Source organism: Martes martes, assembly GCF_963455335.1.
Source record: "Martes martes genome assembly, chromosome: 10".
Lineage (NCBI taxonomy): Eukaryota > Metazoa > Chordata > Mammalia > Carnivora > Mustelidae > Martes > Martes martes.
In genome coordinates, this window is record NC_137898.1 from 112,755,224 (window position 1) to 112,777,802 (window position 22,579).

The following is a 22,579-nucleotide window of genomic DNA, read 5'->3' on the forward strand; positions in this document are numbered from 1 at the left end:
AGAGAGAGATCACAAGTAGGCAGAGAGGCAGGCAGAGAGAAAGGGGGAAGCAGGCTCCCCGCTGAGCAGAGAGCCCGATGTGGGGCTCGATCCCAGGACCCTGAGATCATGACCTGAGCCGAAGGCAGAGGCTTAACCCACTGTGCCACCCAGGTGCCCTGATACACATGTTTCTACTGATGGGAAGAAGCTGGAAAGAGGTTCAAAGCAGTGCTATGGTCGCTGAAACTGAGTGTAAGTGAAAGAGCACAGGCTGGAGAGTGAGAGGCAGAAACAGACATGTCCAGTGAAGATCTTCTGAGAAGAGAAGATGGTACATCAGTTAAAACTACAGACTCAAGAGAATCCAGAACAGTACGGGGCTGATGACAGATGAGCGAGCCTTTAATTTGGTTCATTTTACATTCTTGGATCTACCTTCTTGATCCTCTCCGTTGATGCTGCGTGCCCATACCTGAGTGACAGTCCTGGCATTCCCCTTCCCATAACACCAGTCTCCCGCGCAAACCTTCCCTGCTCAGATTCTTGTCTCAGCTCCTAAAGTCCTGAATTTATAAGGTCCCCCCACCCCATCTCCACTCAGATCCAGCAAGAGGCTGTCCTGTGCCTTCCCGTACTCCTGCCCCTTAGCCTATGCTCACTCTCTTCAACCCTCTTTTATGCCCCCTCCTCTTCTTCCTTATTCCTTTTATGACAAGATTAAATTCCACCTTACTAAGGTTACTGTTTATAAAGTCTGGTCTCTCCTGATAGTCCTTCCTTGGCAATTATGCTGTACACAGCTCCTTCTAATGTAACACCTACTTATTCCCTTGTTTCATATTAAGTTACTTCTGCCTTTCCAGAAGATTATCAGGTTTTTACGGTCCAATATCACATCTAATATTTCTTTCCAATAATATGTGTGGCACAGTGGAGGAGGCAAGACAGGTGTCAAAAAACATTCAATTAAGGTGACAAGTGGACACTTACAAAGCTGCATATTAACAAGGGCAGAACAACGCGATAGCAGACACATACAGATGCGGAAGGAACATAGAAGACCGCGGCGATGAGTGGCTGTGCTGAGACGATATGGGTGGTGCAGGCTCATAGGCTTGCTAGTTTTTAAAGATCTTATGTATTTATTTATTTGAGAGAGGGAGAGAGAGAGAGCACGCACACGCACATGAGCTGCAGGAGGGGCAGAAGGAAGGAGAAAATCCCAAGCAGACTCCCCACTTGGCATGAAGCCGGATGCGGGGCTCCATCCCACGACCCTGAGATCATGATCTGAGCCGAAATCAGATGCTTAACCAACTGAGCCCCCAGGTACCCCAACTGATTCACAGGTTTTGAGTATACCTGTGGTAGACAAAGATTTGGTTTTCTTCTTTCCACACAAATTTAAGCATCTAAGTAAATCGATCCAATTTTACTTCATTAATCAAGTAAATCTGCATAAGAGAGCCCTTTCCTTCCGTCTACTACCCTGGCCCTGTAAGAGTTGTGGGAACTGTCCTTCCGACCCACAAGGAGAGAAAAGAGGAAATGCCTTTTGAGGGACATTATACATACACCACGGCCGGCAGGGCTCCCGTGTAATCGTAGCCTTTGCCACACTGCCTTCAGATTGTCAGTGGTCATCACTGGACACACTCCTTAGAGGCTTAGAGGCCTGTGTCCCCCAAGTGAATACTGCTTAGCACACCAGACACATGAAAACTGCCTCTGAAACAGAGGAGAAGTGAGGACTGTAGTGGGTCCGGCACTGTGCAGAGCAGGAGGGTAGGGGGAGAAGGAGAATGCACCGCTGTGGCTTGGATCAGACTTTTCAGTGGAGGGCTGGGACAGCCCGGCCCGTGGGCAGCATCAGGCTCTATCAGTGGTCCGAAGCAGTCCTCGGGGGACATGTGAACTCAGAAGGAGGGTGCAGAGCCACTTGCACAGCTGTGCATTCTCACCTGGAGATGCTCATTCCAGGACTCTTAGCCTCTGCCTCCCGGACACAATGTGCTTTAATGAGCAAGAATCCTTACAATCCTTGACCAGTCACCTACTCATATGGAAAAGTCCATAAAGAACTGTTTTCATTTTTTTATAGACTCCACAGTTACTAATATAGAGTCTGCCCTAATTCCTTAAATGGGTGCCCAAAATATTGAATTAAAATGCTAATATCTAACCGTCAATTAAAAAGCACTCCATTCTCCTAATATAACGCTGCATGTTAACTATATAGGAATTAAAATTTAAAAAAAAATAAGATGAACTGTTATCTTGATGAGCTGTAATATATAGGATTGTTGAACCACTATATTGCACACCTGAAACCAAGATAATATTGTGCATCAATTACACTGAAATTAAAATTTAAAAAAATAATAAAATTTAAAAAAAGTCACTCCACAGGTGCCTGGCTCAGTAAGTTAAGTGCCTTTGGCTCAGGTCATGATCTCAGGGTCCTGGGACTGAGCCCTAAGTCAGGCTCCCTGATGAGCAGGGAGCCTGCTTCTCCCTCTCCCTCTGCTCCTCCCATCCCTTGTGCTCTCGCTCTCTCTCTCAAATAAATAAATAAAATCTTAAAAGAAAAAAAAAATCTGGGTAAAGAATGAATCACTGTCCCTAGGTTAATGGCCCAGGTCTATTAATGGTTAATGAAATATTTATTGAATTTACCACGTCAAATACATAAAAAGAAATGAAAATAACCAGATAAAAATGTTTAAAAAGACTTATTTTTGGGGGGGGGGACCTGGCTGGCTCAGCTGGTTGAACATCTGCTCAGGTCATGATCCCAGGATCCAGCTCGCTCCTCAGCATAGAGTCTGCTTCTCCCTCTCCCTCTGCTCCTCTTCCTGCTCATGTTCTCTCTCTTTCTCAAATAAATAAATAAATAAAATCTTTAAAAAAAATCCCTTCATTCTCATACATTCAGTGGGTATCAGTATAGCGCTTTTATGTGCCAGGGATAGTGCCATAAGCCAACCACTATGGCTTTGTTCACAAATTCAATGGCATTTCAGGACTCAGGCCCTCACATTCCAGAGGGAGAATGATTATGTAACACAGCAAGGTAAGCTCAGGATGCCATGGGATCACAGCCCAGTGGAGCCTAACAAGGTAGTCGGAAAAGACTGACCTGAGAGCCATCAGCTCCCACATGTAGCTACTGTCCTTTCTGTGGAATTGAGCATATTATATGCAAGTCTAATAATATAAGTTGCATATTTCAATTAGTAATGAAACATGCTCGTAGTGACCAACTGTTCCCTTGATTCTTTCAAATGACTTAATTTAATACTTTTAATTAATTAATGGAAGCTGATATTTTCATCTAAAAATAATCAAGGAGTGTAAACAAAGAGGTTAAACACAGCAACTGCTAAGTGGACATGATATTCTGACAACAAGGCCTGTATTGGCTAAAATGTCTACAGAGCTCCCTGGATTGTCTGCCCATTTAGGCAGAGCAGGCAAACTCAAGACTTGGTGGAAAGGCCGCTACATTTTCTTCTGTTTAGATATTATTAGCCAGAGAAGCATAAATGTGTACTTTTTGTAAACATGTAGAAAACTCAGGAAAATAAGTTAACAATAATAACTGTATACTAACACCAAAGAAAAATAATCATTCTATCTCGGTATTGTCTCCTTCAGTGTCTTCTGCACATGGTGGTTCTCATGGAATTGGAATCACAGAGAGTGTCTGCGCTTCCCAGTCCCCACACACCGAAAGTCTCTAAATCATGCTGTTCAGTAGTTTCACCCTCTTCTACCTCACAGACAGCTCTCTGGCCACGCACACATGACTTAACAGCACTAGACTCTTACAGACACTGAAAAACTTCCCCTTGAAATAAAACAAAGCAAAAAATGTGAGAAAGGTAAAGACATTGTTGTTCTGAAAATAAAAAATAAAAACATTTTAGCGACACTTGTCTCTGAATAAAATAGCCACACTTGGGTTTCTATTCTGTGATTTTATCACTTCTGTAAAGTGAGGCTTCTTTGCACAGTCATGTATGTTTTCATGATGTATAATCATTATCAGATTTTGTGACAACAATGAGCAACAAATGCTAAGGGTGTGTGTTTATTATATATGTGTACAGCAGATTTTAATGTATATGCTGTACGTATATAGAACAAGACAGAAAGTCATTTACAAAGTTGTTCTGTAAACAGTGTGTGATTTTGCTGTATTTTATTTTCAAAAAAGAAAGAAATTTGTAAGTAGTATCGGGCAAAAATATATACCGGAATGTTTATTATTCATTACTTTGAAGGAAATGAAAAAAAACCCATTACCTTACAAAGTATACATGCTATTGTTTCCCAATTTTTTCCTTTGTTAAGATCTGTGTATCTATCTATATGCATATATGCTGTCCATACATACACGTGTGGTGGCACTTGTACTAATTATTATTTTAGTCTTAAAATTGTTCAACTAATTTTTTAGTTTTTAATTTTTTAGGTTTATTTATTTATTTTGTTGGGGAGTAGGAGGAGGGGCAGAGAGAAAGGGAGAGAGAGAATCTGAAGCAGACTCCCTGGTGAATGCAGAGCCTGACTCGGGACTCAATTCCATGCTCCCAAGGATCATGATACGAGCCAAAACCGAGAGTCAGATGCTTGACCAACTGAGCCACCCAGGCACCTCTCAACTCACTTTTTAAGAGCCAGTTTTTGGGTGCCTGGGTGGCTCACTTGGTTAAGCGACTGCCTTCAGCTCAGGTCATGATCCTGGAGTCCCGGGATCGAGTCCCGCATCAGGCTCCCAGCTCCACAGGGAGTCTGCTTCTCTCTCTGACCTTCTCCTCGCTCATACTCTCTCACTGTCTCTCTCTCAAATAAATAAATAAAATATTAAAAAAAAAAAGCCAGTTCTTACTACTCTGCATTATGTGACTGAGTGGCAAGTTCCAGTTTTAGTAGAGATGGTTATCTGAGCCAACTGAACTAAATAAACCTCTACCAAGAGCCATAACAAAAGAAGAGCAGTAACAAGGGGGGTAGTTGGAGATTTAATCTGGAATGGGATATGCAGTGCTGAATCAGTAACTACAATGATCTTTAAGGAGACAGAATTACCTTTACATATATCATAAATGATGTTTATTTATTCATTTTTTTCTTCCCAGAAACCCCAGCTCTTTTCCAACCTGCCTATTATCATAAAAGACTTGGTTTGCAGTCTGAAGACACATGTTCGAGATGTTAAGCTGAGTATTTTTTTTTGCTGGAAGTAACAGTTCTCGATGGAAAATAGTGAGCAGAATTACATACAATAATGGGTTCTACGAATAGCAAGTCAAGCAGCAATACCGTACGTCCTTCTAGGAAACGGTTTCTCAGTGCGTTGGGTGTGAGAAAGGAACCACGTTTTGCTATATACAGGAATGATTAACAGTGCCTCTAGAATTCTTTCTAAAACATAAATATAATTATGCCATAAACTGCCTAAAATGGTTCTTGCTGTCTTCTGGCCCTCATCCTAGCTCCCCAGGCAACTGCAAGGCTCGTCCCTGCTTCTGCAGAGCTAACTGCATCCTCTCTTAATCTCCCACTCTACAGACCCCCTCACCTGCATTTTTGCCTCCACTTCCCCCCTCCTTACTACTCCCCAGAGATGACCATACACCTCTACACTTTTTCCCATGATGCTCTTTTGTCTGCCCGGAATATTTTGGACAACATGACAGAATCTCATGCATCTTTCAAGACCCAAGTGGATTATCCCATAATTTCTGAATCTTTCTGCAATGACTTCTGTGTTGGGGAGGATGAAAGGAAAGAGGAAGGGAACAAGGAAGGGGTTAGGGCAAAATCAGTGATTTCCATGTCATTCCTTGACTAGAACTTCCAAATATCTGCAGAGTCTGGAGAGCATACTCCTCTAGGACAAACATGGCACCTAGCTCACCCTAGCTATCAGCCAGAACCGGAAGATCTGTGCTCTTCTACACAATGATGATTTTAAGGAATCATTCAGCTAGTTCCAGCAAGTACATAAATCAGTCATTACTACAGGTTGAGGACATCTTTTTTTACATCTGACTAGAACACTTCTATTTTTTTCCTATTATGACCCTGGTCCTTGTGTAAGAAAACAAAATAACATAAAGAAAGAAAAGGGGGGAAAAAAGGCAGAGAGGGTCTCTATTTACATAGAGAAGAATTCCTGAACTCAGAACTACTGGCTCAAGTCAGACAGAGGACTCTCATAACTGACATTCCGCCTTAAACAGTCTGCCTGGACCTCAATTAATTTAACCGTTTCTCAACTAAATATCACTAAGTAATAATGCTTTAATGAGCATTTTCACAACTAGAGATTTTCCTATATTCATGAATTCAAAATATTCACAACTCTTATTTTTATTTACTTATCTACTACTACTATTATTTTGAGAGAGAGAGAGAGAGAGCGCGCACACACACAAGTGGGGAGGGGCAGAGGAAAAGAGAAGAGAGGATTTTAAGTAGGCTCCAGATCAGTACAGAGCCCAGGGCAGAGCTCAATTTCGTGACCCTGAGATCATGACCTAAGCCAAAACCAAGAACCAGATGCTTAACCAACTGAACCATCCAGGCGCCCTCATTTAGTATTTCTCAAAATGCATTACAGAGAGGCTGATTTATAGCAATTCATGTGAAAAAAAAGAAAAAGCAGACTTTTAAGTCTTGACCATGAACTTATTAACATGAACAGACTAATGCTGTAACGGACTAAAACCCAAAGAATCTGGGTTCTATATGTATATGTGTTTTATATGTAGAATGTCTAAGTAACTGAAATTAATATTCTCTCTTAGCTCATGTTAGATCATGATCATGTATTCCAAAAATGTAGAGTTTAGTTCTGGACAGATCATAACAGGAGTATGGGGCTAATTCAAGCCAATATATTTTAATGAAATTAGGATAAATCCAAAGGCTATTTAGAATGTCAGAACTTAGATGTTAAAGGTCTTAGAAATCAAGTTATATACGGAAATTATATTTAGCTTGGGAAAAGTAGTACAAAGGGGACATGTGATAAGCTTTTTAAAAATGTGAAGGGTTTGAGTCACACAGAGGAGCTAGACTTGTGTTTTGTTATTCAATTCTGGCTAAGAATTCATTGTGACAAATATGCAAAGAAGAAATAAGCTCCGAGGACATCTGGGTGGCTCAGTCAGTTAAGAGTCTACCTTCATCTTAGGTCATGATCTCAGGGTCCTGGGATTGAGTCCTGCATAGTCCTTCTGCCTCTGCCCTTCCCCCCAACCATGCTCTCACTCATTCTCTCTGTCTCTCTCAAATGAATAAATAATTAAAAAAAAAAAAAAGAAAACTAAAAGAAAAAAAAAGAAAAGAAAAGAAAGAAAGACGCTCCTCCTTCTCTCTCCTTCGACTTACATTCCATTGGGAAACAATTATTGAGTTGGGAATAGAAATGTTCCAGGCACTGTGACTGGCCCTAGGAGCAGAGGAATCACAAACTATCATCCTTGTTCTCAAGGAACCTGAAGTCTACTGGAGTTGAGAAGCCATCTATCTACCTACCCACCTATCTAGCTACCTACCCACTTGGTATAAATCTTTTCCCAAAGCAGACACAAAATACAGAAAGTACTAAACAGGAAATCTGAGTATTCAAGCAAAAGCTGACCAACATCCATATTGGATGGGACATCAGGCATCAACTAGGTTTTTAAATTTATAGCTCCTGTGTCTTTATGCTCCTTTCCTAAAATAACATGCATAGTCTTACAAGGTATATTTACCTAACACACGTATATACCATATTTAATATAACCCTATCATATATTATTTATATGATATATATTATTTCAGGAAAATCAAGGATATAAAAACAAAGCAAAACGTTTAAAGTGGGGAGTCCTGTAACTCAAGAGTAAAATGGAATTGAGCTCCCTGGTTAACAGAGGAAAAAGACAAAGAGTTTGACTTACAAGTTTTCCATTAGGAAAGGAAGAAGCAAAAGAATCTCTTAATTTCATAAATCTTTGGAGCAGAGGAGTGGTGAAATGCCTTTCAGTCTTATCTGGGAAAGACTGTGTACATAGCTAAATAATTTAACCAAGGGTAGACTAGTTTCGAAGAGGGAGGGAGCAGGGTTAGAGCAACTAGCAAACTGTGAAATTTACTACTGAAGGTGCAGTGGAGATAATGAAGAACTGGCAGGAACAACATCATGCAGCTGACTTCAGCCTCCTATTTTCACAAGTTTTCTGGTTTCATGAACTTGAAGAAGTGCAAACAAGCAGCCAGTGTCTGAACAGATGGGATTCTCCTGAGTGTGCTTGCTAGTTCACCTGGCTTCCCAAATGGGCTTTCTTCTACTTTGAAAGTGGATTGTGTCAGCATTTTCTAGTGAGTTTGTCAGCAGACACCACATGGTATAGGCACCTAAGAGTTCCCTTCTACCATATACACATTTATCAAAGTGCTATCTGACCAGCACAATGTATGTTAATTTGCATTAACAGTCCCACTTTCCTCCTTATAGGACTTACTTTCTCCCTCACTTAGCCCATCCCATACTTAGATCTAATGGAAACAAATAGAAACACACTCACACACACACACACACACACACACACACACACACACACGCTTATGATAAGAAAAATATGTAACAATTATTTCGGGTCTACTACCTCATTGCCTTCATATTCTCTCCTCGATTTTTTTCTAAAATAACATATAAAATAGTCTTAGCTGTCTGAAGGATGCTCCAAAGTTGGGCAACGGGAAAATTCATCACATACTGCTCACTCATTTATTCAAAGACATTCACTGACTGACTCTGTGCCAGGCACTGGGCAAGGTTGTGAGGCTGGATCACTCGAAGCAGAGGAAACCCTTGGTTTCGGGAGCTGATCTTCAAGCAGGGAATATAGATGATAAATAAGTAAACAAGGAGAAATAATGATTACAGACTGTGATCAAAGCAAAGATGATCCTAGGGTTGGTAATGCCATGCAGAGTAGCTAGAATTGGGGAGGGAAAGGGTTTACTCCAGAGAGGTTGATCAGGAAGGCTTCTCTGACGTGGTGATTTTGACTTGAGTCCTGAAGGTTCATAGGAAGAGTCCAAAAAAAAAAAAAAAGAAAAAGGAACGCAAGTACAAGACATAGAGAAAAGAAAGGGTTAAAGCAGGTCAAAGAACCAAAAAGAAGACCCGAGGGGACTCCAGCACAGGAGACAAGGCAAAGAGGTGGGCAAGAGGCAGGTGGTGCGGGAGGGTGCTAGACTCACAATCTTACTCTATGAGAATAAAACCCTTTGGAAGCTTCAAGAAAGGAAGAGACGGCCTCTGATTTTTAGGTTCAGAGGAGCTGCCTTGGCTCCAGTATGTCGAGCAGACGGAGGGAAGTAGAGTCGAAGCAGGAGGATAATTCTGAAATCATGAGAAAAGGACCACCGACCGCAGTAGAACGCCGGGGCAGAAACAGAGAAGGGCGAGAATATTTATAACACGTACCGGAGATGTCCTCTGGTCAGATGGTGAGTGACAAACTGAAGAAAAAATAAGTAGGAAGTAAGAGGAGCAAGAAAGCGGGATGATAAAAATACCAAAACTAGTAGTGTGACCACCAGAGACGAACAGGAAAGGTAGGCGAGGAACAATAAGCAGGAGGACATGGGAAGAGAGAAAGTGCAGGCCTCCTGGCCAAGCTCAAATTCAGTCCAAAGAGCAGAGATTTGCACAAATGTACCTGCGCAAAGCAGCTGTCAAAGAATAAATCATTCAAAGAAATAGTACCAAAAATAAATAAATGGAAGTTCCTAACAGACATAAGAAAAAAAAAATCCCCAAAGAGTTGGTGTTATGAATATAATGCCCCAAATCATAAAAGTACTAGAAAAAATGTGGGACAATATATTTATACTTTTAAGGTTAGGAATACCTTTATCAGTATAACTAAAAACCCAGAAGCTATAAAGAAAATAACTCACAGATCTGACTACATAAAAATTTAAAATGTCTGTATGATAAAAGGCATCATACACGGAGCTGGAAGCCAAAGGCACGGTAGAAAAATAGTCTGTAACGTGGACAACAAAGGGTTAATTTTTACAGTACATAAAGTGCACCCACAGATGAAGAAGAAAATGTTGGCAAAGGAGGAGAACCCCAAAGAAGGACACAGATCTTCTAAATAGAAGAAAATATTCTCAGCCTCGCTATTAATAAGAAACATGCAAAATGAAAGGAGCAATTAGATGTCATTTCTACCCATCAGGACAAGAGAAGATTCAAGAGACATAATGGCTTAGTGTTGGCAGGTCATAGAGAAAGAATTATTCTCACATTTTGGTGGTTGTAAATTTAAGTAACAGTTTGTTTTTGAGGAGAAGAAATTGATAATATCTATTAAAAACAAAACCCCACATTATTTAATAGAGTAAATTCCATTACCATGAATTGGTCCCATAGGAATGATCGCACAGGTACATAAACAGTTCTTCTGCTGTTTTGTTTGTCATATCAGAAATGCGGGAACCACACAAATGTTGATCCAGAGGGTACAGAGTACACTGATCATAGTGACTGCACGATGACGTATGATGTAGCAGTAGAAGAAAATGAGACGGCTCTGACATGCTGATTTGTTATGGTATGCGAGACAAACCATTAATAACATGCAAGCACAAAATGTTACCTTTTTTTTAAAATGCCTTTATCTTTAGATATACATATATTAGCTTCGTATGTTTTCAGTCCTCTTGTTTCCCTACCTGGGTCTGCACTGTGATTATCTCTAAGGGGTAGGATTGCAAAATACTTTGGCTTTTTAAGATTTCTGAATTATTTGAAATTTTTACAAGTACATGTTCATTCAAAAAAAGACAAAAATGGGAAAAATGTGAAGAACACAAGGGCATAATATATTTGAAGTTACTGGTGAAAACCTGCTAATTTTAGAAGAAGCATATAAGCGACAAAGGTAAGCCAACACAACCTATAGCTGACTGTGTACTTTGTCCTGTATCTGGAGAAACATGACTATTATTCAAGGAAAGCACTCAATCTCACATTTTCTTTCTTACCATTTATTTCTAAGATTAACTCTTTATTTATGATCCTAGTAGTTTTATTAAGTCAGGGATAAGTGTTGGCACTAAGACGACGGAGTAATTTTGACTTGGTTGATGGTCTTTAAAAACACAGTCAACACTGTGTTTTTTTGGAACCCCAAAACGAGTCAAAGAAAACCTGAAAGAAAATGCCCGAGAGTTAAACCAATCTTACAGTGAAGTACTTGGGAAAGTATGTTTTGAACAGGTTATCCTGAAACCAAATATGATTCCTATAAAGAGAAATAAAATAGGTTGGCCAACTGATGAAGGAACCGATACTGTTTGCATGACACTTAGCAGAGTCCACCGGGTGGCATTCAGGGCTGGGCTCCAGCAGCGGACAGGAATGGGGGTGTCATCAATAGAATGAGACCTCTCTCGTTTGTGGGCCGCACTGCAAATCGCACAGAAGAATCTGAGACGTCCAATGTGAAACGCAACACGGATCCGCGGGGGTGAATCACAGTTGTTCCAGGAAACAGGTAGCTTTGAGAAAAACAACTTTCTATTTAAAAGAAGAGCTGCCTGGCTGCTGTCACACTGAGGGACGGGACACCATGCTTGCAAGCTGCTCTGGTATGAACGGCAGGAAAAACTGCCTTTACTAACTGAAGGCCCGGGTCCTTTACGCCAGGCAAATCTCCCTAACTACAGATCTTTTCTCTCTCTGCATGTAAAATGATGTTAATAATCACAATAACGCCGGCTTCTCAGAGTTGTGTTAGGCTTGAGGTAACTCCCAGGAGGGCCCGGCACGCCGTCAGCTCCCTCCTGCAGTCACTACTCTTATGAGAGGAGGAAGGAGCACCAAAGGCCAGGAAGTCGGCAGCCACGCCAGATCTCGCCAACCGCCACTGGACAAGGGAGACCAGGGAATAACAACTGGACTTACAAATCCGTAAGTCAGTGTTGACCTTCAAGAACACAGTGTTCTAGGAGTGGGGATAGTGAGGGAAAAGATAAATCATGACAAAAATAGGAACTGATGCGGGATGTGTAGAACCTCGGAATAGTAAGAGAAGGAATAAAAATAATAGGACGACAGTCTGAGAGGCAGAGGACCAAGCCAAGCATGTTTCCAGCCAGGACACACTGATTATTTTCTATGTCAAGAGGGAAGCTAATGGAGATGGATTTTATGGAAAGATTCCTGGTTAGTTTCAAGGATAAAATCCAACTGGCTTCTAAAATGATAAAGTAGCGAATGAAATACTGTTTGTTTATTTCTAACTTACATGTAGGCTGTGGTCCTGGGCCTTTTTTTATGACTGGGGTTTACTGAGAAGTCTTCCAAAAGTTTACACACACACACACACACACACACACACACTGCTTAAGAACACAAAATTTTTGTGTTTAATTTTTGTGTTTAATTAATTAACAACCTCTTTAATACATCCATGAACAAATCCTCTCTTTGAATCATCCACAGATTCCAGATAAAGACACCCTCTCTTAGGATGTGAAAATACTTTTGAAAAATAGGCATTTTGATTTGTGTACATAAAGTAAAACTAGCAATTCAATGAGAGGTAAAAAATATTCTTATGAGATAGCTACAAAATATAGGTATTCAACACATACATTGCTTTCTCAAAATAGAAACAGAAAATATAACTCTTCCGAAGTGAAGATCAGCTCAGAGATAAATGCTCTGTATCACAGAAAATGTTAACACAACTAAATTGCGTTCTAACCGCATTCTGTATATTTCCCAAACACTTTTCTAATATTCATAAAATTCACATGCGTACATGTTATTTCCCTACAGATTTAGAAACTGAGGCTCAGAAGTGTTAAGTAACTTCCCCACTATCAGACTGCAAATTCAAGCCCATCTGGTTCAAATGCCCGGGGAAGACTATCTCCCCACCTCTAAGGAAAACAGGAGAATACACTAGGCCCCTACATACAGAAGAGTATCATTAACAGAAGCTACATGGAGTTAATAAAGGCCGCTTTTTAAAAAAATCTGGTCAAAATGCAAAAGACCACTCTAAAGAGAAGAGAAGCCTGATGTTAAAGATCAAGTATCCTCGCAATTCGTTATTTAAATTTTGCAGGCTTTGACAAGGCTTTTCACTATTTACTGGAAATGCTTTCTCACCTCTTGAGGCCTGTGAAATTGCTCTTGTCTCATTTTCCTCAGAACTTCCTGACCCCTCGTCCCTCAGTCTCCTATCTCTCGCTGCCCCTCGAAGTAAAGGTACTTCCTAGGACTTTGTGCTCAGCATTTTCACTCTTCTTGCTCTCCTGGGTGCTCTCGCCACCTCCACGGCTGCAGGCACCCCCAAATGCCCATCTTCCGTTCCCACTGAGCCCCGCAGCTGCACACGCACCCGCCCCGCTGTCTACGGCAGAGCTTGGCAGAGCTCCGCTCAGTGTCTGTCACCCGCCACATCCGTACTCTGACAACCTCACCTCCTGCTTTCTGAGCTGATTCCCCTCCTGCAGGGAACAGTCAACAGAAACAGCCCCGAGTCATCTCCCCAAGCTAGAAATCAGAGAACTCATCTTGAATTCTTACCACACTTCCTTTCTCCTCACCCACAAAGATACCAACCCATCACTAAGTTCTTTTTTTTTTTTTTAAGATTTTATTTATACTTGTCAGAGAGAGAGAGAGAGAGAGAGAGAACAAGCAGGGGGAGCAGCAGAAGGAGAGGGAGAAGCAGGCTCCCTGCTGAGCAGGGAGCCCCGTGTGGGGCTAGATTCCAGGACCCTGGGATCATGGCCTGAGCCGAAGGAAGACGTTTAACCAACTGACCCCCCAGGTGTCCCCAACCCATCACTAAGTTCTGTCAACAGTTCTGTATTCTTGGATCTTTTCTCTCTCCTCAGGGCGTCTACTTTTCTTCAAGCATGTACCACACTAAACTGTATGACTTCAAGACTCCACTGACTTGCCTTTTCCTGCCGCATTGTCCCCTTCCAATTCATTCTCCTTCCCACAACCAGCCTATTCTTTGTAAAATATAAATCTGATTCTGTATGTCACTGTTGTGTTTTACATCACTGATGGGCCCCCTTTTCATTCAGAAGAGTCTCCTTACAGCAGCGACAAGGTCCTCCGTGGGCCCACAGACCGTCCCCCTCTCCTTCTCCTCTCCCTCCCCTCGCACGGGGTGCTCCAGCCAGACCAAACCCTCTTCAGGGGCTCAGATACACCCGGCTCTCCTACACCTTAGGGCCACATCCTGTGCTGCTCCCAGCCGGCTGGCCTCCCCTTCCTTCTTCCTTCTCAAATGACTCAACAAGAGCCTTAACAGCCAGATCCGCTGACACCTCACCTGGGATGCCAGGCCACATCTGGCACTATTCCCACGGTCATCTCTGGCCCAGCTCTCTGTTTCTCTGTCCAGGCTCTTTGCCTCATTGCCACTGTACTAACGGACTCGTCTATCTTTTCCACTGGGCTATCAGCTCCTTGAGGGCAGCAACTATCCCTACAGGATCTCCTACCCTTGCTCCTAGCACAGGGTCTTAAATGCACTTGCCCTTGATAAACAGGTTTAATGAATACATAGTTACATTCATTATCTAATCTAGTGAATGGATGGAAAAATTCATTACATAACATGACTTCAGCCTTTGCTGTATCACTCACTGTCATATGATTAATGAATAAGTTGCCCAGAAGTGTCTTGCCCTATTTTCTTCAAAACAGTGCAAGTAAATTAGAGAAAAAGATAAATGGTGATTCTTTTCACTTTCTTAAGTAATCTCAATATAGATGTATTTTTCACACCCAACGGAGTCCTTGAAAAAGAACTTAGGATAATAGTTAGAAGACCAAAGTTCAAACCCTGGCTTGCAGCTTATTAGCTACCTGGTCTTTGCCAAGTCAAGTGACTCCTTTGAGCTAAAGCTAGCTTAACTACCAAAATAATGATGTATACTCCTTATTGTCAATACTCTTCTCAGAGTGTCTCCTTCTCATACTAGTTTGAGGTCAAATAAAATCATATATATGAAAGCAGTTTAAAAACTATGTGTCATCATAAAATGTAAGGTGTGCTGTATTTATTCTTCATTTTAAAGTCCTGAACAATAATAAAATTCTGTAAATAAGATCTCTAAGTATCTCCTAATGCCACAAAATAAAAAAATTTCCTCTTTGGGAAATAAACAGCACTTGGAATAATCTGGTTGAAATAAAGTTTATGGATTTTTCTAATAATTTTATGAAAGCTTAATTCTGTAAAAATTTTGAAATACAGCAATGCAAATTATGTACTTTCTTATCCCTTAAAGGGGACAAACTATAGGAATATGACTCATCTTTGTCTATAATCTCATGATAGAAAATTAAGAGGAAGAAAAGAAAGATCATCACAGAATTATTTCAAATCAACATAGAATTTTGCTATCAATTCAAAATAAAGAAACTTAAAGACAGTCATGTGAGTTCACATCATTCATTTCCGTAAGAAATAATACAAAGTCAAACAGTATTTAATAATTATATTCTCTGTCAACAACTCTGCAAGTCAAACTAGCAGAATTTTACTTATAGCATGTTTAAGATTATTATATCAGCCCAATGTAAACTCTTAGAAATGCCTTTTCAGGGCTTCATGCCCCTCAAATGGAAAACTGTATAATTATTTAAACGCTGTTGAATTAGAGTGAAGAGAAAGTATCACTTATATTCAATGAATTTTTATCAAGTACCTACTGCATAAGTGGAAATGCCTGTAGAGCCTACTGGATATAGTGTCCCATTTTCAATATATTTAGAATAACTGAACACGTATATTTTATAGACCAACCTACTTTTACAAGTAGCACTCATCCTGGATATTTAGAGCTGACAAAGAAACCGGCCACAAACAGAACTATTATTTAACTCTAAAAAGAGTAACTTTTTCACCATGATGAGGGTGTAATACCCATGCTACTTGGGATTGTTACAATTTTCAAATCCACTATTTTTTAAACCGCTAAATAGAAAGACTTTAGACAGAGAAAGGAGAGTAAGGTTAAAACATCACTTAAAAAAAAAGAGTATTAACCGGATGATTCTTCCAAGTTAAAAAAGTTGAAAATATGTCATAAGATTCTTTTATTATTTCACCGAAGTTATAATACAGTACTTGATCTGTTTTATTATGCATTTCCTATTGCCCATCTGAAACTTACGAATCATTTCAGAAACTGAGTATTTGTGGATTACATTGCAAAGGTACTGTCTTACCGAAGGAAGGATTTCTGATGCAACTGGACTAAACTAATAATTGTTATGGCGCCAATATTTTTATCTTTGAAAACATTTGGTGATAGATTACTTCAGTGTTTTGGTTATTGCTTATGGTCGGATTTAATATACAACATCCTCCAAAACAAAATACTTCCATTCATTAACTACTGAAAATACAAGAAAACAACATGCTCTGAGATTGTCTCAAGTGTTTTGCAAAGGACATATCCAATTTAAATAGCATGTCTGTTTGTAAGGATAGCTAATTTAGGTCAACTGTATGGCACTTTCTTAAAGAGCACTGCCATATTGAATTTATTTATCAAATATCCATTTTGCTATACCTTATACTTCAGATGAACCACAACGAAGGAAGGTATACTTTCAATTACATTTTGAAATTTGAATGACAAAATGGAATTGATTAGGGCAGAAGTGAAAGCCACCAGTGAAGATGTTAAAAATGCTCTCAATGAGTTCCAATCTAATCTAAATTCTCTAGCAGCTAGGGTAAGTGAGGCAGAAGATAGAATTAGTGATCTAGAGGACAAAATGATAGTGAAATCTGAATACTTGGATTATTTATTACACCTATTACTTATTGTTATTGTAATAGGTCATAATTTTATATTATCTGTATTTCTTATAATTTCAGTTTTATATTGAGCCATGTGACTTTCCAATGATGTGAATAGTTTAAAAGGAAAGCAGTATTAATATTAATTAATGATTAATATTAATTATTATCAAATATTATTAAAAACAAAATAAAACATAAGCCAAAATTATTTGTCCTCCCTCAGAAGTTGGGATTTATACCCAAAGTGGTACGTTCGAGTTAATCAGGTCTAGACTTACATAGTATGCAAAGTGTACACAAAATGTTCAGGTTGTCCAAAGTATTCTTAGAGTGCTAAATTAATTCTGAGGCAGAAGCAGCAGCAGAAAATGATATCTGTCTAGCAGATGACCAACACTCTTCCTTCCTTAATCTGCTTTTCTGTCTTGTGAGTATACACAGCCTTTTAATGGCCCTTATTCACAGACAGACTGTATCCCACAGTTTGACAAGAACCCGCTGCAGGTAAATCACAATTAAAGTAAATCTAGCCAGTCATATATTATATCTTTATATTTAATCTAACATGAAAAATTTAAAAATCCAGTCTGTATCACTCTGAGGAATGAGTTCCATGTTAATTTTCCAGAATACTATTTTTATCCTTTTGTACCCAAAGGCAGAGAGCTTGATAGATGAGTCTGCCTCATACTTAGTGCTTACATTTCACCTTTAATCAGACTGGAAAATCGTACATGTATATGCTCCCAGTCAGTGCACTTAACGAACACCAATCCCTTGACCCACGCTCTCTGACAACTGAATTTTTCCCCCCAAGTTCTACTTAGATTTGCCTTGAGGACATCTGGCACACTCATTTGTCAAAAAAAAAAAAAAAAAGTCCTTTTCTTCACTAGAAAATGTTTTTTCCTCATTTACAATTTATGTTTTTTAATATTTTAAGCATACACAAAATCAATTACTTGTGATTATGAAAAAATATGGTATTGTTAACATTGTACTACGCCTGGATTCAAAATCAGTAGTCTCAAAGTTTACCTAGTTTCAACTTTCTCAATCCCAACATGTTAAAGAATAACACATCTTTATTTTTATATCTTCTACTTTTTCATTTGTGTGCAGCTTCTTCTCAATTTCCCATGTGTGCTTTACCACTAACACTTTATATAATATTTTCATCATATAAATAAAATAATGCCATTAACATTATCCTGAAGGAGAATAACAAATGATATGGAGAAAGAAAAGATCAGTGTTTTATAGTTTCTATAGATGGAAGTCACAATATAAACTTTAGAATACTTAAGAACTTAATTTGTAAAACCAAGATAACATAAGAGTAATATATGTGCCACTTTTAAGAAAGTCTTTCCAAAATTTAGTAATAAAGATTAATATTTAAATAGTAGTTTACTGCTGACAAAGTACCATCACATATATTTGGATCCTGAGTTATTTTTAAACTTAGTAATGTTTTGTTGATAGACTCTCAGGAGAGATAAGAAAACTACTTAAAAAATAAATATATCCAGGTACTAAGCAGAATACTTTATATCTAAAACTACTTGCAATGTTGACATCCCTTTCAAAACTTGAAACAGAAAACTAGTATCTGATAAAACCTGCAAAAATAACTATCCCAAAGACAGCTCTAATTCATGTATGTTTCTGCTGAAAGGTGATTCCCTTCTACTATAATGTAGATTTTCTCACTAAACACAACAAATGGTCTTTCCTAATTAAATAGTGTTCAGAGCAACTATAGAATTTCCGCAAAGTAACATTACTGCGGCAGTTTACAAAATGTCAAATGCTTGGACCTCCTTAGGAAACCAAGTTCTAAAATCAAGTAAGAGTTGGGTGCCAAAAATTTAGGAAAAGCGATCATGGTATCTGTTAGACGAGTTAATGGCAAATAAATATGAATTAAAATAATTAAATCAATGAAACAGATATCCTCCAAATATTTAAAAACTCTATTTCCTATATGACTTACTTGTTCAGTATACTTTCTTGTGCTGACAGGACTTTTAAAATCAAAATGGACTCTACTTGGTATCACAAAAACACAAATCAAATGAAACACTATTACTGCAATGCAAAATTTTATATAGAATCTATCCCTACACATTTTACATAATCTAGGGCCATTATCTTAACACAAAAATTTCTGAACAGTAGTAAATTAGCACGTTAAACTGAGGAGATATTTGAAACGTGTTTTCAGAATGAAAATGCTATGTGAATGCTCTACTGACTGATTACATTTTAGAGAGTTTCAAGTAAATATATCATTGATTATATATTTTTACACCAAGTTAGACTGTATTTTGGTGAGGGAGCACGGTACCACGGTCTCTGTATTACAGCATGAGGTGAGGTCACTGGCTCAGTCCACCGAGCGGGATGAGAGAGCAAGCTGGGTTGGTTCCTGAATTCAGGTGGATTGTGGACTAACATGATTTGGCACCAAGGTAAGGATTCATGGAGCTCTAGCCACAGGACAGATGCATTACGTGATAGTAAGAGACATTTACAACCCAGAATATAAGAGCAGGGCAGCCTCAAGTGACATCACCAGATCATCTGCAGCGTCAACCAACCGACCCGAATATCTATCCCCCACACCAGCGCTCCCCTCTGCCTCGCTCTCGGCAAGGCTTCCTTCGCCCTCCCCAGGGCAGGAGAGCATGTCTCTTCCTTAAAAGCAAGGCACAGGCTTCCTCAAGGGAGAAGTAAATACGAAGACACAAAGGAACAGAATAAAAAACTAGATGGAGTTCAATTATCACTAACTTGACATTCAGGTAATAGGAATACCACTGAAATGTGGCAGGAGAAATCAACTTGAATTATCCAGACAAGAATGAAAATAAATAAATAAATAAGGAAGGAAGAAGAGAAGGGAGAAAGACCAGCTGAATATCCCCGAGACTAAATCATTCACACACACACACACACACACACACACTTTTTTTTTTCTTTTTTTAACTCTGACTTGTTCTGGAACCAGTCAACTGTGGGAATCTTGCATTTCTTTCAAAAACCATTTTCAAAATAATATAATAAAGGGGAGGAGGGGAAACTCTATTGCTTCATTTTAATTCTCTTCTAATTGAGCCAGAACTTGTGTTTTACTTACAAGCATTTGTCACAGCAAAACTGTTGGCTGTCTCAATGTTGTCCACATGAGGTACCAAATTAAAAGGAGCTTCCGACGCATTGGGGCTGGTGTTATGAAGGAAAATTGCTAATCGAAAAGCCGTGTATTCCTGGTCTGTGTTTCGGATGAAGAGACCACCTATTAAAAACAGCAGGAAAAGCATATTCGGTGTTTCCTCTTGGAAATGCAATACCCACCCCCCAGCACTGTCAAATCCACCGGCATTCGGCAACACACAGGATTAGGAAGCTCTCCCTGCCGTGTCTTGGGACCGCCCTTTGTCCCTAAGGTGTATGCTTAGTATTTTAGTCTTTAGGACAGCTCAGCGCTTTACTGTCCCAATTTGTCATGATCACAATGACCTCTGAGACCATTGAGCGTGTTTTCCTTCCTCTCTCCTGCCCTCCCCATGATTCCCAGCACACTGCTCCAACAGCCAAGCCGAGGGCATTTCTGTCTAAGAGGCATGCAGATGAACAGAACAGAGGGTTTGCATTAAAATGCAGAAATCAAGGGATGTGGTGACACGAAGGGCAGAGGGGAATGGGAGTGGAGACATGAACTTTGTTTTCCTGCGGCTCCTGGACTCAGTCTAATTAGCCCCATTTTGTTGCACAGTCCACGAGAAATGATGCAGTGTTGAGGCTGAGCCTGGCTGGAAGAAATTCAATAGCTGCGTCCCATAAAAAGACAGGAGAGGAGAACAGCAAGGAAAGCCACGAATGGGTAGGGTCGCTGGCAGCGGGGTCCAGCGGGAGGGACAGAAGCAAGAGACTCAAGAGGAAAACAAAATAAAAGGAGAGAACGTTTCACGGAAAAGGGATCTAACTTTGGAATCGGTTAACCAACAGCGAGCAAAGACAGGGGGGTGCGAGTGGAAATGCTTTTTGCCCGAACAGTGTCTTTCTGGAATGAGCACAAAGCGGAGAAGCTCAGCATGGGAAGAAGTGTGCTGAAAATACAGAATAATTTTAAAAACCCCAACAAACTCGACATCCCTTCATGCTCTAGGGAGAAGAATGAGAAGAGATAGCACATTCAATGTAATCGAACCCCACGGAGGTTGTTTTGTTTTGTTTTTTTCCAACTTATGCCAACCCCACTTAAGCGACTTGAACCGAAGGTGGCAGTGGGAGCACGGGCGAGGAGGAACGGGTGGGCAGGGTGTGCATATTCCAACTGAACCAGCGCCCGAAGAGGCAGTCTTGTGCACAGGGGCGACGGGAAGGGAGAGGCAGAGGTAAAGGGAGCCGCCGAAGGTCTCCCCGAATTGCTCACCGGCAACTCATTTAACTCACTTTCGGATACCTGCCCCAGACACCCACATGCACACCGCAGCGGGCAGAGCTTACCTATCTGCACGCTGCTCGGAAAGGCTCCCATGGCGAGTCCCCAAAATCCAGAAAACAACAAGACAATCTGTCTGCAAATAATCCTCATCTTCTTTTCTCCTCTCCCTGGTGCGCGCTCTTTCTCTCACACTCTTCCGAAAGGCTGTTCAGAGAGGCATTGACGACGATGGCGCTAAAATTAAAAACAACCAAAAAAAAAAAAAAAAAAAAAGAAAAGAAAAAAGGACAGGAGAGAGATGTGGGTGGTTGGCGATTATGACTGCTCCCCTTCAGCAATCCATCGCGAGCTGCCAGCTTTTTCCCGCAGTCTCCATAGCCCTGAGAGCGGTTTCCTGTCCGGCTGCAAATGTTGCACATGCAGAAGATGGTGGTGGCGCGTCTAGTGGCTGCTCGCCGGGACGAGACATGCGCCCTGTCCTCGCCTCCCTCGCCCGGCCCGCGACTCGCCTTCGCGCACACACACCGACACTGCGCCGCGGCCGCCGCACGCGCGCCCGGCCCGCACGCCCGCACCCGCGCGCCCCTCCCCGAGCGCCGCGCTACCTCGGCGCGCCCCTCGCCCCCCGCACGGCCGGCTGCACCCCGCCGGCGCTCCCCGCGCGCCCGGCGCTCTGCGGCCGGGCTTTCCCTGCTCACCACTCGCCCACTCCCTCCTCTGTTCTCCCCCGGCTCGCGGAGGGACCTACTCCGGTGATGGGCACCCCCTGCGCCCCTTTCTCCGCTTCTCCCGGCGCCTCGGCGTCTCCGCCGCACTGGGCAGGAAATCGGCCCCGCGGGCGGGGTGCGCAAGCCCGGATCAGGGGCTTGGGGAGTTAGTGGCTCCCCAGGCCCCCGGCCCCCTGCTGCATTCTTGCAGGCTCGCGGGGAGGACCGGCTGCCTCGCTCCCCGACAGCCCTTGCCCTTCTCCCAGCCTCGCCCTCTTCTGCCACTGGGCTGCGCGCGGGGGACTCCGGTCCTCGCTGCAGCAAAGATTTCTCACCAGCAAACAGCCCGGGAATCTGGAGAGCCTGAGACAGGAATGGATGAGGTGACGGGGCCCGGAGAGGGAGAGGAGGAGACAAGAAGGCAAAGGGCAGCCCCAGCAGGTTTAAAAGGCCGGCACCGAGGAGGAGAGAATTGGAGAAGGGAAGGCAGGGGAAGAGACCCAGGGCAGAGGTAACATCCTTGGAAAAAGAGGGAGGACCGAAAAGTTCATTTAAATAGC

At 41.3% G+C, this 22,579-nt stretch overlaps 1 protein-coding gene across 2 annotated transcripts in view; it reads right to left on the reverse strand.

Annotated features, from left to right (window-relative positions):
- GRIA4 (glutamate ionotropic receptor AMPA type subunit 4) overlaps positions 1 to 22,299 on the reverse strand; it is a 376,802-nt gene extending 354,503 nt beyond the window's left edge. For both annotated transcript variants that reach the window (XM_080817704.1, XM_080817705.1), the window contains exons 1-3: positions 22,061 to 22,299; positions 21,375 to 21,546; positions 20,002 to 20,160 (exon numbers count right to left, since the gene is read on the reverse strand). In XM_080817704.1, coding sequence (XP_080673830.1) covers positions 20,002 to 20,160; positions 21,375 to 21,462 — 247 coding nt within the window. In that variant the 5' untranslated portion in view covers positions 21,463 to 21,546; positions 22,061 to 22,299. The remainder of the gene's footprint in view (positions 1 to 20,001; positions 20,161 to 21,374; positions 21,547 to 22,060) is intronic.
- Between the last annotated feature and the right edge of the window lie 280 nt (positions 22,300 to 22,579).